At 42.9% G+C, this 16,376-nt stretch overlaps 1 protein-coding gene across 12 annotated transcripts in view; it reads left to right on the forward strand.

Moving 5' to 3' along the window:
- The window catches only part of erg (ETS transcription factor ERG), a 269,582-nt gene that overhangs the window by 219,805 nt on the left and 33,401 nt on the right, over positions 1-16,376 (forward strand). For all 12 annotated transcript variants that reach the window (XM_060833787.1, XM_060833786.1, XM_060833790.1 and 9 more), the window contains 2 exons: positions 9,418-9,569; positions 15,460-15,663. In XM_060833787.1, the coding sequence (XP_060689770.1) occupies positions 9,418-9,569; positions 15,460-15,663 (356 nt within the window). The remainder of the gene's footprint in view (positions 1-9,417; positions 9,570-15,459; positions 15,664-16,376) is intronic.

The following is a 16,376-nucleotide window of genomic DNA, read 5'->3' on the forward strand; positions in this document are numbered from 1 at the left end:
ATAATGACCAAAACAGCGAGAACATCTTTTATTCTTCTTCAAGTACTGTCAAAATATCTTTTGCATTCATCTGATGGAGTAGATGTGGATATTCTTTAATGACTCAACTAAAGGTCAGCGCTTCTATCAGTGCACCACACCCTCAGTACTGGACAGTCAGCATGGATTTTGTGACAGTTCTCAGAATGGCACTTTGGACAGAATCACTTTCTCATTCAATGTTGATTCACTGAGCCAAACCTACACTAACAACAATAGTTATACTCTGAATGAAACCAAGTTGAATGCCAGTGAAGACAATAAGGGTTTGTCAGCATATACCCACAGGAGGTCAAAAGCAGCACTTCAAAGTAAAATTTCAGACCGTCGTTGCAAATAAAAAAGCACGCGTAAAGCTGAAGTGAGGGACAAAGGGAAAATTCTCCAGTGGCTGAAGTCACACCTGAAGACAAGAAGGATGGTTGGAGTTGTCAGAGGCCCATCATCACAGCTCCAGGACACTGTTACAGGAGTTCATGATTGATGCAAGCTGCATCCAGGCCACCTTCAGCTGTTTCACCAATCACCTCCTTTAGAACATCAGGTTCGGAGCAAGGCTGAATGCTGCCAAGCTGTAGACCACAATCCTCTGATCTTGATAATGAATTCAGAGCCTGAATAACATCATTTGAGTACCAACAAGTGGAATTTCCAAGTCTGGACGAGGATATCTAAATTAAGAAAAGATTCATCAATCTCCTTTAGAACATGGTATCAGCATGAAGGAGCCCTGGAACTTCTCATTAATATCTTTAGAATTAATCATTAATTAGAAGCTAACCTGAATGATCCATACCAATAAAAGTTAGGGTGAGGTTAAGTGCTCTGTGATGCTCCAATTGTGCAAAATTATTTCCATATCTAAAAGTGTCAAGGTGAGAAAGTGGTGTAACATTACATATTAACTTGTGTAGGTGGGAGGAACAAAGATTCACAACTTGTTAAAAGCTAATGCATATAAGTACAAAAGGTATTTGAAACAGCTGGAGAAAAGGGGCTTTTATCTGAAGGGGACTGAAAATCAAAAGTAAAGGTGCAATGTTTCAGTTGCATGGGAGCTGAGTGTCATCTGATATAATTGCACTCATTTGGATACTATATCTCAGGAAAGATAAATTGACTTGGTAGAGAATGCAGCACAGACTAATAGCAGAGTTTGGAGTGCTAAATTATTGTAGAGATCTGGAAGAGAGATAATTAAAATCTTTAAAATGGTAGCACAATTCAATAGGATTGAAACTGGAAAGAAGGTGAAAGGATGTTTCCTCTCATGGAAGAATCTCCACCTCGGAGTCACAGTTTGATATTACAGTTTGGTACCGTTTGGTCTCCCATTTAAGACACAGATGAGAAGGAATTTCTTCTCTCAGAGGGTCATTAGTGTTTGGAATGTTCTTCTATAAAAACCCATAGAAGGTTTAGTCATTGAATATATTCAAGGCCAAGTTGAGCAGATTGACAAGAGAGTCAAACATTAGACAGGACAGAATGGAAAATGGAGTGGAGATGAGGGGTCTTATCAAATGGTGAGGCTACATAGCCTGTACCTGTTCTTATTTCTTATGTTCTTTCATTAAAAACAAGTAAATCATTTCTATTTTCTCATTGAAGAATCCAGAAACCAGTATGGTGGCTCAGTGGTTAGCATTATGGCCTCACAGCACCAGGGACTTGGTTTGATTCTACCCTCGGGCAACAGTCTGTGTGGAGGTTGCACATTCTCCCCTCTGGTTTCCTCCCACACTCCAAAGATGTGCAGGTTAGGTGGATTGGCTATGCTAAATTACCCATAGTGTTGAGGGATGTGCAGGCTACATGAATTATCCAGGGATAGTGTAGGAGCTGAATCTGGATAGTATGCTCTTTGGAGACTCAGATTGGACTTGATGGGCCAAATGACCTGTTTCCATACTGCAGGGATTCTATGATTCTGTGAGCAGTGAAATCAGGAAACACTTCCTTATACAAAAAAATAGGGGGAATGTGGAATTCTTGTTCCCATACCCAAAAACTGACCTGATACGTTTTTGTTAGGTCGGGGTGTCAAATGATACAAAGCAAAGGCAGATAATGGAGTCAAGGTACAAATCATCCATGCGCGAATTGATTGATCAAACAGGCTCAAAGGGCGATATAGTCTACGCCTATTCAAAGTTCCGGCTGAAGATGAACACAGCAATGACAGGATTTCCATTACGGCTCTTTAAGAAAGTCCCAGCTGACCTTGTCTAAGAAAAAGGTAATTTTTCCTGAATAGTTTTGGAGGTGCTGTCACTCCTGAGAGCAAGGAGAAAGTGAGGACTGCAGATGCTGGAGATCAGAGCTGAAAATGTGTTGCTGGAAAAGCGCAGCAGGTCAGGCAGCATCCAAGGAGCTGAAGATTCGACGTTTCGGGCATAAGCCCGAAAGAGTCCTGAAGAAGGGCTTATGCCCGAAACGTCGAATCTCCAGCTCCTTGGATGCTGCCTGACCTGCTGCGCTTTTCCAGCAACACATTTTCAGCTCTCACCCCTGAGAGCAACACAAACACAAAGAAGGTTGCAGTCTGAGGTAAAAGTGGAAGTCAGGCTTGCTTGGGTACTGCTTGGGTAGCTGCATCAGTGTTGAGGAAGAGTCACTGGACTCCAGTTTCTCTCCACAGATGGGGCCAGACCTGCTGAGACTTTCCAGCAATGTCTGTTCTTGTTGCTCCGGTACTCATCTGGATTCTTCAGCAGCATTTGTCATCTGTTATTGGGAGATTTATGGGAACATTTCAAAGCAGGACTGATTCAAAACATTCCTGTGGCAGTGAAAATGCCAGGGCCTTGAAATGAAATTTCAGCACCTCAGGCAGGGAGAGGAGCAGTCAGTTCTGAAAGTGAGTGGCACTGTGTATAAACATGCAACATCTCTGTGAAGAGTGGCTAAATAGGCTGATGTCAGGAAATGGAAAAGGAGCACTGAGGCCAGCTGAAGGCCACATGCTAATTGAAAGTACATGACTTAGTGCAATCTCCCTGAAACCTAAGTCTCTCCCCAAATCTCAAGCACTGACTTCTGACCTTGTTTGGACTTAGCAGTACTCATGGCAATTATAAGTAAATAGGTTTTAGGTTTTCAAATTTTGGAGTGTTGCTTCACAAAACTACGGCATGAAAAATCAATAAGTCTGTTTTCTAATTTAACTGAACATCTCAGCACCAGCATTTCCCACTGTCTCAGCTGGGAAGCAAGACACATCCTAGGCCAAAGTCAACGATGTCAGATCCATCATGAATCAGGTCAGAAACTGGCTGCAGCCAATTTCATTCATATGGAAACAAATCAGATTCTTTTCAGTGAGTTGTTAGTGGGCTGTCTAGAGGCACAGACCTCCGTTGGCACATAACAACAGCATTCTTTAACTGTGCATTCCTCTGGGCATTCCGCAGCACCATTCTGCTCTATGCCTGCCATTGGCTCAAGTTTTGAACCAGACAGTCTTGTTTATAAATGGGCTGTAGGGAAATGTCTAAACTTCATACTGAAGAACCAGAAATCTGTATTTATTTTAACTAGAAGGCAATTCTTTCCACTTAGAATATGATAGTGTTATATTGAAGTGTTATTTTATGTGATTTCAGCAGTAACAAAACAAACATCAGAACTGAAGCCTGTCTCACCCCAATCCTCCTCCAATTTTAGGCTTAGGGAAAAAAAACAACTCACCTCTAATGCATAAGTATCAAGTGAATGGAGGAGAATCGGTTGTACCCCAATATCTGAGGCTGGAGGAGGGTCTTGATTTCAATCACTGCTCAGTCAATGCACACTGTTACACATGAGTCAAAGTTTCAAAATTACAGGGAGAAGTCACTGATCGGAATCAACCTTCAGCATGGAGATATTGCTGGATATTGACCAATGCTCCCTGCTTTAATGAAAAGAGATTAATTTAGGTTTGACTTCTGTCTGCATTACACACATGGGTTGTTGCAACTACTCAATTTCCACAGAATCATGCATTTTCAAGGATATACAAGTGGTTGGAAATCATTTTCAAATCACTTTTGCTAGCTGTCTGAAGTTATATATGACATGGAACTGAAATCTCCTGTATCTTTCACTTTTTTTCTTTCTGTTCAGTAATGGGACATGGGTGTCACTGGCTAGGCCAGTTGATGTTCAGCTAGATGGTGATTAAGAGTAAACCAATTTGCTCTGAATCTGGCACCGTTTAAAGTCCAAATGCCAGAATGTCTTCCTGAAGAAATTTAGTGAACCAGATAGGTTATTTTCATGACATTAACACTAATTTTTTTCATTCATTCATGGGCCTCACTGGTTGGGTCAGCATTTATTGCCCATCCTCGAGGGCAGTTAAGAGTCAACTACATTGCAGTAGGTCTGGAGTCACATGTAGTGAATCAAACAACTTTCCTAAAGCATATTAGTGAACCAGATGGGGTTTTTTTTCCAAAAATTAACAATGAATTCATGGTCATCATTAGACCCTTAATTCCAGGATTTTATTGTATTCAAAATGCATGATCTGCCATGATGTGATTTGAGCCTGGGTCCCAGAATACTCCCTGGATTTCTGGATTAACAGTCCAGCAATAATATCGCCAGGCCATTGCTTCCCCTTGTGTATGGTTGTCATTAGGCTAGTATTGTTTTTAATTGAATTCAAATTTGACTATCTGTCATATTAGGATTTGAACCCATGTCCCCACACATTAGCCTGAGGTCCTGGATTACTTGTCTACTGACATTGCCACCACTTCCCCATTTCTCATAAGACATAGAAATAGGAGTAAACCATTTAGGCCTGTTGGGCCTTCTCCACCAGTCAATATGTTCACAACTGATCTTGGACGTCAACTTCACTTTTGTGCTCACTCTCAATACCCTGTAATTCACTGACAGACCAGAAACTTATCTGACTCAAAACTTATTCAACGATGCAATATCTACAAAGCTCTGTTATAGAGAATTCCAAAAAATTGCAACAGTGTAAAAATTACTCCATCATCTCAGCCCTAAATGATTAACCCCTTATTTTAAGACTGTGTCCCCATGATCTAGATTTCCCAGCTAGGGATACAACTTCGGCAATATCTACACAGTCAAGCTCCAATTAGAATCTCATATGAATTTATAAGATTACATCTCACACTTTTAATTTAATTTTAAGTTATTCAGTCTATCACCAAATGAGCTGCAATCCTGGAGCTCCGAGAGACCAAACACCTGTTTATCTTAGACTTAAAGACATTCAATCATGGAACATCTACAAGCCTCTGGGGTCGAGAATTCTAAAGATTCATAACGTGTTTCATCACCAAAAAAATCTTACCCTAGCACAAATCTGGTGAACTTTCAAGGTACTGTCCCCAGTTCAAGAACTTCCTTCTTTAAGGATGGAGACCAAAACCGCAGGCAGTACTCCAGGTCTCACTAGAGGCCTGTACCGTTGTAGCAACACTTACTAATTCTTGTATTCAAAATCCATTAAAAAAAGGGTGACATGCCATTTGCTTTCTAATTGCTTGCTGTAATCTGCAAGCTAAGTATCTGAGTTCCTTGTGTTTGTCTGACCTCAATCACAGCTGGAAGCATTGGCCTGCTAGCTATGTCTGCTTGGATATAGTCTCGGATTTGTCAATCCATGACCACCTACCTCCAATTGACCCACCCAAACAGTCTTTTTCCTCCGTCAGTCATTTCTTGAATACCAGTGTAACAAATTCATTAAAGAAAATAAAAGCAAAGCAGTTATTAATTATGTATGATTTTTCTCCTGCTTGCTGGCATCAATTCCATGGCAATTATTCATGAATTCCTGGAGATTTTAGGACAGTCTCAGAGGGTTGGCCACCCTGTGAATGTACGGCATGATTCCAACAAGCTGCTGCTCAAGGATCATTTTTATATAAACATTGAAATGTTACCCTTTTCATACGGAACAGACTCAAATTGCTGGTGACAATATAAACCAGAGACACTCACATTTGGCTAGGCCTTCAGGATAACTATTGCTTCAAGCCATTGAGGGCGTTTAACCCAATTGGCTTTGCCAATCTTGATCATAGCAACCAAGCAATTCCACTGACATTTTATTTGTGCCCAAAGCATCTTGTTTGATCACTGCTGTGCATTTTGATGGAGCGTTTCTTGCACATTTTACATTGGGGCTGATGAGAAGAACAGTGCAAAATTTTCATTCACTCTATTGGAAAAGCTATCGTCAGTATGTATTGCATGCAGAATGGTTACCAATATTCGATTCTCTGGCCGGTCATCATAGGTTTTTATTAAAATTATGCTCGTTCATGGGGCTCACTTTAACTGGGGCTGATAATGTAATATGAGCAGTATTAGTTTGAAAATCACACAACACCAGGTTATAGTCCAACAGGTTTAATTGGAAGCACTAGCTTTCGGAGCGATGCTCCTTCATCAGGTGATAGTCTATCACCTGATGAAGGAGCGTCACTCCGAAAGCTAGTGTGCTTCCAATTAAACCTGTTGGACTATAGGCGGGTGTTGTGTGATTTTTAATTTTGTACACCCCAGTCCAACACCGGCATCTCCAAATCATGAGCAGTATTAGGGTAGCCAGCCCTTTTACAACTCGATTGCATTCCATTGATGTCAATGGCATTTGGCAACGGAGAGACTTATATTAATGGTGACTCATTTCACTTTTACAGAAATGAAAAAGATCCCCATAAAGCCCATTTAACAGATGTAATCTAGAGTTTTTTTCACACATCGTGGTATGAGGCAATGCATCAGGCTCATGGATCCTGACAATACTCCGCAGCTCAGATTCGCTGAATGCTAAAATCTCTGGCTGTGCTAAGACGGAGAGTAAATTTTTCATTCAAAACGTTATAAATCTTTGGAATTCTCAACGCCAGAGGCTTGTAGATGTTCCATCATTGAATGTCTTTAAGTCTGAGATAAATAGATGTTTGGTCTCTCGGAACTCCAGGTTTGCAGGTCTCACTATAGCCATGAGTTTCTGCTCTATCCCACTTTCCAGGCTGATGAGTTGTATAGCAAAACACTTGATGGCCTCATTAATAATAGCATTTAAAATTTGCTTCTGGCAAGGCCATAATTATGAGATGATGTTTGTACTACGATGATGTATTTAAATAGTGACTTTGAAGATTTTCTTATGGTAATGATATTGAAAGAAACAGAAACCTCCTAGTAATCATGATATGTTACTTGCGGGGGAACCCATGAGACTGTTAAATGATGTTGATGCCCTTATCCTTCAGAAGGGAATTGGATGAAAGGAAATTGTTTCATCAATTATTTTGATGTCATTGTAGTAATCAATTGAAGAACTGTGATTTATTTACATTAATTTCAATTTTAATTCCTGTCAGGACATTTCTGAAAATATCCTAATCATAACAATTGACTTCATAATCCCTGAACTGAATTCTATTCATTGTTTATTTTGGTTTAGAAGGCTCACATGTATGGGTATTGTTGAGAATGCCATTTAGTTCAGAAGTGACGTAAGACTACAAGTTTGTGATGATGCTGTAGCTTTAAGAAGTTACTTTGTCCTGGTTTCTTTTAAGAGAGAAATTGAATGAGAGGTACCAAGCTAGCTAGTTAAGACAACTTGATTAAACAGCTTGGAGGCCTTGGTTGTTCTTTAGCAGCAGAAGCTACTGGGGTGTCAACAGAGTTTGAAGCTTCAGTGAAGCTTGCTGCTAATCTGTCTGAATTATCTATTCATGGTTTTTCCTCCTGGATTGGAGAACAGCATGTGAGAATCTGTGTCTGAATTTTCCTTTTTTGCCAAGGGCTTTATTTACGAGATGTTATGATATTGGAACTGTTAATTAGTAATAGTTACTGAATCTATTATTCTGGTAAGTTTCCAATAGAGCTAAATTATTCAAAATTCCTCTTTCTTTGGTTATATTTTAGCTACAGTGTTTAAGTAAGTTGTATTACGCTTAATGTCGAGGAGTGTGACCAGTCAAATTGCATTTGGAACAGACACTTCACATCTGCCTTTACAATAAAAAAAAGTTAGGGTTGAGGCTGCCTTCTTTAAATACTTTGAGGGGTTCTGGACTAGTCTGTAACATTGTGAGGTACTTGCATGAATTATAGCAATTCCGTTTGTTAAGGAAGGTGAGATATAGATAGATTGCACAAAGAACTTGACCAAAGCAACAGTTGGCATGTTCAAGAGAATTGGAAGGCAACTCAAAAAGTTGTTAAGCTACTGGGGAGAGTGCCCAGTATGAAGTTAGTGGGGTAAAGTGGTAAGTTATTCCAGGCCATTTTAACATCGAGGCCTTATTACCAAAGTACAGAACCCAACTCCCACCTGAATCTACCAGGAACAATAGGGAGTTGGTGAATGGGAGGAGACAATGTGTCAGGGCACTACCAATAAGTCGCCGAGGTAACAGCTCCAATCGATCTGGTGAATAGTATGTGATTAGGTGGCAGAGAAGTGGTCTCTGCGCGGAATTATAGGCAGAGGGAGCATATCTGGGACAAGAAATGCCAAAATTTTCCTTGTGGGATTGGAAGGAGCATTCCTCTTCCACATAGCCCATAGAGAATCCTCTGAAAAAGCCAATTAACTTAGTTGATTCTTAACTCTGGTTTGGGCTTTACTGCTCCTTCTCACCTGGCAGAAGCATATCAAGTTCCCATCACACACCACGGCCTAAACGAATCATGGTGAGAGTTAATTTGACATCACTCTGTGGCACATTAATGAGATTGTTGTCCAGTCTGGGCCCAAGAGCCACTCAAATATGTCTAGCAGGAGCAAGTTGGCAAGGAATGCACCATGCTGCTGCTGTCTAAATGTCCCTTATTCCCCTTTTCTCATCAGCTGGGGTTAAAATTGGAACTTTGCGATAAACAGGATAAAAGGATGATGTAGTGACTGATAACTTTGAAATTGTGTTGTCAAATTGGCACTCAGGTAGGGAGCTTATTCATTCCAGTCACTGAATCACTATTTCACTGAGCAAAACTTGATCACTACATCACATGTTGCCTTTGCCAAACGTAACCTCGTTAAATTGTTTAGTGCCCCTTGCAGACCCCAAATCACTAACAGTTTGTTCTGCCAAAAGAACCCCCTGCATGGAATTTTATGCAATGCATCTGTTGTTTAAAGGGATGTGAAATGCACACCACATAATAAAACATTCATTCTATTTAACACTGAAGTGTGTGCGTTTGTGTATGTGTGTGTGTGAGAGAGAGAGATTATGGAGGGCTATATGTTCTTGTGCAATGCCAAGCTCCTTCTCCTCCCCAGCCACCCCCAGGTATCCCAGCCGCATAACACCTGCATTTGGCTTGTAAATATTCCATTGGTTTTTTTTTCACACAACCTTTTCACTCGCACAGAAACTCACCAGAACACTGCAGCATAGCGAAAGCGGGGAAGATGGTCAGCGGATCCGACAGCGTTCCAATGAGCTACAGCAGCTACATGGAGGAGAAGCATGTGCCACCTCCCAACATGACGACTAATGAGCGGAGAGTGATTGTACCAGCAGGTAATTGTTTCAAAGGATACTCTTTGTGCTTGTAGCTGTTAACTTGCAGAACAGGCCACCTTAGAAATACACACAAAACCAGAAATGGTCAGGTACATAGGGAGGGGTGGGCTGGCGGAGAGATGGATCAAGTCAAACGTGAGCAAGGGTGCAAGATAGGTAGGATCACATTTGTGATCAAGCAGTGCTGTTATCGTATTTGCCTTTGATTATTTAAAGGGATGTATGCTGATGCATTTCCTTTTCTTGTTGTTTGGCATTCCCAGTCCATAACCAAAAAGCTCCTATATCTTAGGAATATTAAAGCCATGAATGTGTCTGTGTTTGGAGGTGTGGCTGGGGAGAAGGGAGGCATAGAGTTGGAGACAAATACATAGGGCGCTGGATCTGATTTCAACCTCAACTCTATTTTCATGCAAGTTCCGAGGTCACACGACACCAGGTTATTGTCCGACAGGTTTATTTGAAATCACAAGCTTTCAAAGCCTTCACCAGACGAAGGGGCAGCGCTCCGAAAGCTTGTGATTTCAAATAAACCTATTGGATTATAAGCTGGTGTTGTGCTTTTTCTGACCTGATTCCTGATGAAGAGCTTTTGCCTGAAACGTCGATTTTCCTACTCCTCAGATGTTGCCTGACCCGCTGTGCTTTTCCAGCACCACTCTAATCTTGACTTTTTCTGACCTTGTCCACCACAGTCCAACATCAGAACTCCCAAATCATGTTTTCATGCATATCTCCAATAATCCTTCATCCACTTGATAATCAAGATTCTATTTATCACTGCCTTAAAAATGTACAAAGATTCTATGTCCCCTGGCGTTTTTGCATTTGCAATTAACTTTAGTAAAGGTTGTTGGGGGGTGATGTGAATGACCTCATGATTTCACTGTCTGATCACATTTGTTTCCCTAAATCTCCCCAACAGAAACCCTAAGAAGCTGACTCTGAACTAGGTCAGACAAATTCTAATCTCTACACAGACCATTATTTCTAATCTCTACATAGATCACTATTTCTTCCTGGATTTTCTAGAAGAAAAGGATAGAGAAGGAGGAAGGACCAGCTCTTTCAAGCATTTTTGTAAATTTGATTTGATTTGCTTTTATTTTCACGTACCAAAGTACAGGAATACAGTGAAAAGGTGATAATATCGCCACAACAGGTGCCACCTGAGGTACAAGTATCTAGGTACAGAACCTTAAGAACAAGTGGAAAGAATGAAAGTTTAGAATGAATGAATAGCTGTTATTGTCATGTGCACTCGAATGTGTGCAGTGAAAAGTTTGTAATGTCACCTGTCAGCACTATCTTAGGTACAGAGTTTCTTGGTACAGATATTTAAAGTGTTGTCACAATGTTGAAATAGTAAAAAAAAATTGACGTGAAGATACAGAGTTTAAAAGTCCAGAATGAGAATAAAAAATGCCTATAAAGTACTCAAGTTATCGTCCTTTTCCAACACGAGTCCATGCCTGCTGGGCTTCTGAACACGAGACCATGCTATCACTCCAGGCTGGTCACCGTCCCGGACTCGCTCTGCTCCCTGCTCTGGGACTCAGCACTGATCCCTGCTCTGGGTCTCGCTCTGCTCCCGGACTCACTCTGCTCCCTGCTCCGGGACTCAGCACTGCTCCCTGATTCGGGTCTCGCTCTGCTCCCGAACACGCTCTGCACCCTGCTCCGGGGCTCAGCCTGCTCCCCGCTCCGGGACCCGCTCTGCTCCAGGACTCTCTCTGCTCCCCGCTCTTGGAATCACTCTGCTCCCCGCTCCAGGACGCACTCTGATCCCGGCTCCTGGACTCACTCTACTCCCCGCTCTGGGAATCACTCTGCTCCCTGCTCCAGGACTCACTCTGTTCCCCGCTCCTGGTGTCAATCTATTCCCCACTCCAGGACACGCTCTGCTCCCCGCTCCAGGAATCACTCTACTCCCCGCTCCGGGACTCACTCTATTCCCCGCTCTGGGACTCTCTCTACTTCCTGCTCCTGAACTCTCTACTCCCCGCTCCGGGACTCACTGTACTGCCCACTCCAGAACTCTCTCTGCTTCCCGCTCCAGGACTCTCTCTACTCCCCGCTCCGGGACTCACTCTACTCCCCGCTCCAGAACTCTCTCTACTCCCCGCTCCGGGACTCACTCTGTTCCCCGCTCCGGGACTCAGCTCTCCTCCCTGCTTCGGAACTCACTCTGCTTCCCACTCCAGAATTTAGCTCTGCTTCTGGCTTCAGGACCCAACTCTACTCCCTGCTCCGGGACTTTCTCTGCTCACTGCTCCAGGACTCACTCTGCTTCCCGCTCTGGGATTCTCTCTGCTTTCCGCTCTGCCTCTCAGCACTGCTCCCCGCTCCAGGACTCAGCTCTGCTCCCTGCTCCAGGACTCAGCTCTGCTCCCTGCTCCAGGACTCAGCTCTGCTTCCCACTCCAGGACTCAGCTCTGCTCCCCGCTCCAGGACTCAGCTCTGCTCCCTGCTCCAGGACTCAGCTCTGCTTCCCATTCCAGGACTCAGCTCTGCTTCCCATTCCAGGACTCAGCTCTGCTCCCTGCTCCGGGACACACCCTGCTCCCTGCTCCGGGATTCACTCTGCTTCCCGCTCCAGGACACACTCTGCTCCCTGCTCCGGAATTCACTCTGCTCCCTGGTCCGGGACTCAGCTCTGCTTCCCTCTCCAGGATCCACTCTACTCCCTGCTCCAGGACTCACTCTGCTCCCCGCTCCAGGACACACTGCTATCTCATCCGGGACACACTCTGCTCCCTGTTCTGGGATTCAATCTGCTCCCCGTTCCAGGACACACTCTGCTCCCTGCTTCGGGATTCAATCTGCTCCCCGCTCCAGGACACACTCTGCTCCCTGCTCCGGAATTCACTCTGCTCCCTGCTCTGGGACTCAGCTCTGCTTCCTGCTCCAGGACACACTCTGCTCCCCGCTCCAAGACTTACTCTGCTCCCCACTCCGGGACTCAGCTCTGCTTCCAGCTCCGGGAAGCTCTACTTCCAGCTCCAGGACTCGGATTGCTCCTCACTCCATGCTCTGGTGAGGACTTGTCTCCCTTTGTGTCACCTCCATTCTCCCAGTAGAGTAGGGTTGTTTCAGAAGTTGGGGATGTGTGGGGAATAAAAACTGCTGCAAAGAGGTTAAAAAAAAAGGAAAAGGAAGTGATGACCACTGGAGCTCCGAATAGAGCATCTAACTCTCCTGTCATCTTGCAGCAGAAGCCACTCCAGTGCAAAAGAACAAAGTTACCATTTAGACATTGCAGTAATTATGGTGCAATGACACTTTCTTAGTCAGATGTAGAAAATTAGGAAATAAAATTGAAAGTTCAAGCATTACAGTCTTTTTAAAGTGTTGAAATCCTGTTTAAGACAGTACACATCTGGGAAAGGGAAAGGGAGGAGACTTGACTTTTCTCTGACAGTGTTCCATGCAAACTTAGATCTTTTCCATTTTTAGTTTCAGAACTAGATTCCAACTTATTGAGTGACCACAGCATTCACCATTTGTCTAATCACACAATCCCAGAATTGTTACAGCACAGAAAGAAATGATGAGCAGGTCACTGAGTATCATATTTTCTGCCTTCTTCCTGCAAACCTGCACATTGTTCCTTTTGAACTAATAATCTAATTTTCTTTTGAATGCCTCGATTGAGCCTACCTCCACCATGCTCTTGAGCTGTGTTTCCTAACCCTAACTTCCCACTCTGTGAAACTTTTATCTCTCGAATAATCTTTACTTCTTATTCTTTTCTTAAATTCACTCCTGAGATGAGGGTGATGCTGGCTGGGCTAGCACTTATTGTCCTTTCTTGAGAAGCTGGTGGTGAGCAGCCTACCTAAACCACTGCAGTCTATGTGCTAGGTGAACACATAATGCCATTTGATGGGAGTTCTAGGATTTTGACCCAAAGATACTGAAGGAATAGCGATATATTTCCAAGTCAGGGTGGTGAGTGGCTTGGAGGGGAACTAGCGGGTGATAGTGTTCCCATATATCTGTGCCCTTCACTTCTAGATAGTAGAGGCCATGGGTTTGGAATGATACTGTCTAAGGAGCCTTGGTGAATTTGTGCAGTGCATCTTGTAGATGATGCATGTTGCTGCTCTTGAGGTGATGGAGGGAGCACATGGTTTTGGATGTGATGCCAAATCAACTGGGCTGCTTTGCCTGGATGGTGTCAAGTGTCTTGAGTGTTGACACTGTCCACTTATAGGAGAAAGTGAGGTCTGCAGATACTGGAGTATCAGAGCTGAAAATATGTTGCTGGAAAAGCGCAGCAGGTCAGGCAGCATCCAAGGAACAGGAAATTCGACGTTTCGGGCATAAGGGCTTCTTCAGGAATTAGGGCTTATGCCTGAAACGTCGAATCTCCTGTTCCTTGGATGCTGCCTGACCTGCTGCGCTTTTCCAGCAACACATTTTCAGCATTGTCCACTTATAACAAATTACTTTAAATTTTTGCCCCTCATTCATGGTCCTTCCAGTATTCTCCTTATTTAACCTGTCCACAATTCTCATACCTCAACCACATCTTGCTAGGAAAATTGTCCCGACTTATCCAATCTATCTTTATAATTGAAATTCCTCATCCATGAAATAATGCCCGGGAGCCATTTCTCCACTTGTTCCAATATGTCACAGTCTTTCTCAAATGTGGCAGTCAGAACTGGACACTGCATTCCAACTAAGGCTGAACTTGTGTCAAACTACCCTAGTGACTTTTTCCCATGTTTGTGGCATCACTTAGCTGTTGGTGAGAAGGGAGATCCTTCTTGTACACCCAGGCTTTCTGCACCACTGCACGCTACCCTCAAAGCAGATGTGGGGGAGAAATAACTGTCACACATCACCTACTGAAATGTGCCTTTGCAGAGGAAGTGCAATATGTTTTTTGTCAATGTTCATTCTGAGCAGACTCTGTGCTCTACAGTGTGTTCCCTGGGATGCACACCGAGACATACATTGACAGTGCCTGAAGGACCATCAAACTCTTTGGTCTGTCTGCAACTTGTTGGTCTTCCGGAACAAGAAGTTGACTTTGACTGACTGTTGAGTCGAAAGTGTGGAGCTAGAAAAGCACAGCAGGTCAGGCAGCATCCGAAGAAAAGGAAAATTGACATTTCGGACAAATGTCCTTCATCAGGAACTGGCACTAAAGCTTGGGGCAACTGCTGCCAAGGTGTAGTGTGAAAAGACCACTGTCTAAGGTCTTTCTGCCAAAGCTAAATGAGGATCCATTCAGTTATTGGAAACTCCTGATGCTTCAAATACATGTAAATATAGCCTGGTTCAAATAAGAGATATCTCTGGTTTGGTTGGATAGAGTCAAACTCCACAGTTTCTTTGTTTCCGTGATACGCTACTGTAGAACTGAACTGCATTTGTGACTGTGTGTATATACAAATAAAGATATTTTTTATGAAGAAAGCATACTTTGAAATTTAAAAAATTGCTAAGTTGAGGGACAAAAACAGAAGTTGTTGGAAAAGCTCAGCAGGTCTAACAGCATCTGTGCAGAGAACCAAAGTTAATTTTTCGGGTCCAGTGACTCTTCTTCAGAACACTGGATCTGAAACGTTAACTTTGATTTTTCTTCACAGATGCTGCCAGATCTGCTGAGCTTTTCCAGCAACTTCTGTTTTTGTTTCTAATTTATAACATCTACAGTTCTTTCGGTTTTTACTAAGTTGAGGGATCTTAATGTTGAGAATAGAACAGCTTTAACTCAAATGTTCAGTCTCAGCTTGAAGCACTCAGGTCAGGTATAACACTTTTAGGACCAAGTCAAGTTAGCTCAGTGCCTCTGAGTTACCCTTATTAAATGAAAGTGTTTGTTTTTCTCTGAAACACCCCAATTCCCTTTCACACACATACATATATATAGATCCTACACTATGGTCCACGGATCACGTCAGGCAGTGGCTGGAGTGGGCAGTGAAGGAATACAGCTTGATCGATGTCGACGTGTCACTCTTTCAGAATATTGATGGGAAGGAGCTATGCAAAATGACCAAAGAAGATTTTCAACGTCTCACCCCAAGCTACAATGCGGATATCCTCCTGTCGCACCTGCACTACCTCAGAGAGAGTAAGTGCGGATTCAGTCTGGAATGAAATACTATTAACACTAATGGTAATGATGCTGAAACTACTAATTGCTGTAAAAAAGATTGATTTACCAATGTCCTTTACACATGGAAATTTGGTCCTCAACTGGTCTGATCTAGATATGGAGCAGGAGAATCAACGTTCCCCGATGAAAGGCTTATGCCTGAAACGTCGATTCTCCTGCTTCTTGGATGCTGCCTGACCTGCTGTGCTTTTCCAGCACTACCCTCTCGACTCTGAACTAGATATGGCTATCGCGCCATTGTAATATAATTGCCTCTTAAATGTTTTCTGAAATATTGTAGCAAGTAACTCAATTGGAACAAATCCTGATGACAAAGTCTGTGACAGTCCTGTCAGTATTTATGCACTATATGGAATGTGGTAACTCAAGAAAGCAGCCTCATGACCTCCTTCTCAAGGTCAATCAGGGATGAGCAATGAATATTGGCCCAGCTAGCAACGCCCACATCCTGTGAATGAATGAAAAACAATCTCTTCAAGGTGAAGAGGGGTAGAACCAAACTTTGTCAGATCCTATAACATAATGAAAACCAGTTATTTTACGTCTCATTGATTTTTTTCCAATTGAAGTCAATTCACTATCATTCTTCCTGCACTGTCACACAATCCATGCCAAACTTCAAGGTTCCAATCAATGGAAACATCAGCAACACTTCTTTCTTTTCAGAC

This window comes from Hemiscyllium ocellatum, chromosome 12 (genome assembly GCF_020745735.1).
Source record: "Hemiscyllium ocellatum isolate sHemOce1 chromosome 12, sHemOce1.pat.X.cur, whole genome shotgun sequence".
NCBI lineage: Eukaryota > Metazoa > Chordata > Chondrichthyes > Orectolobiformes > Hemiscylliidae > Hemiscyllium > Hemiscyllium ocellatum.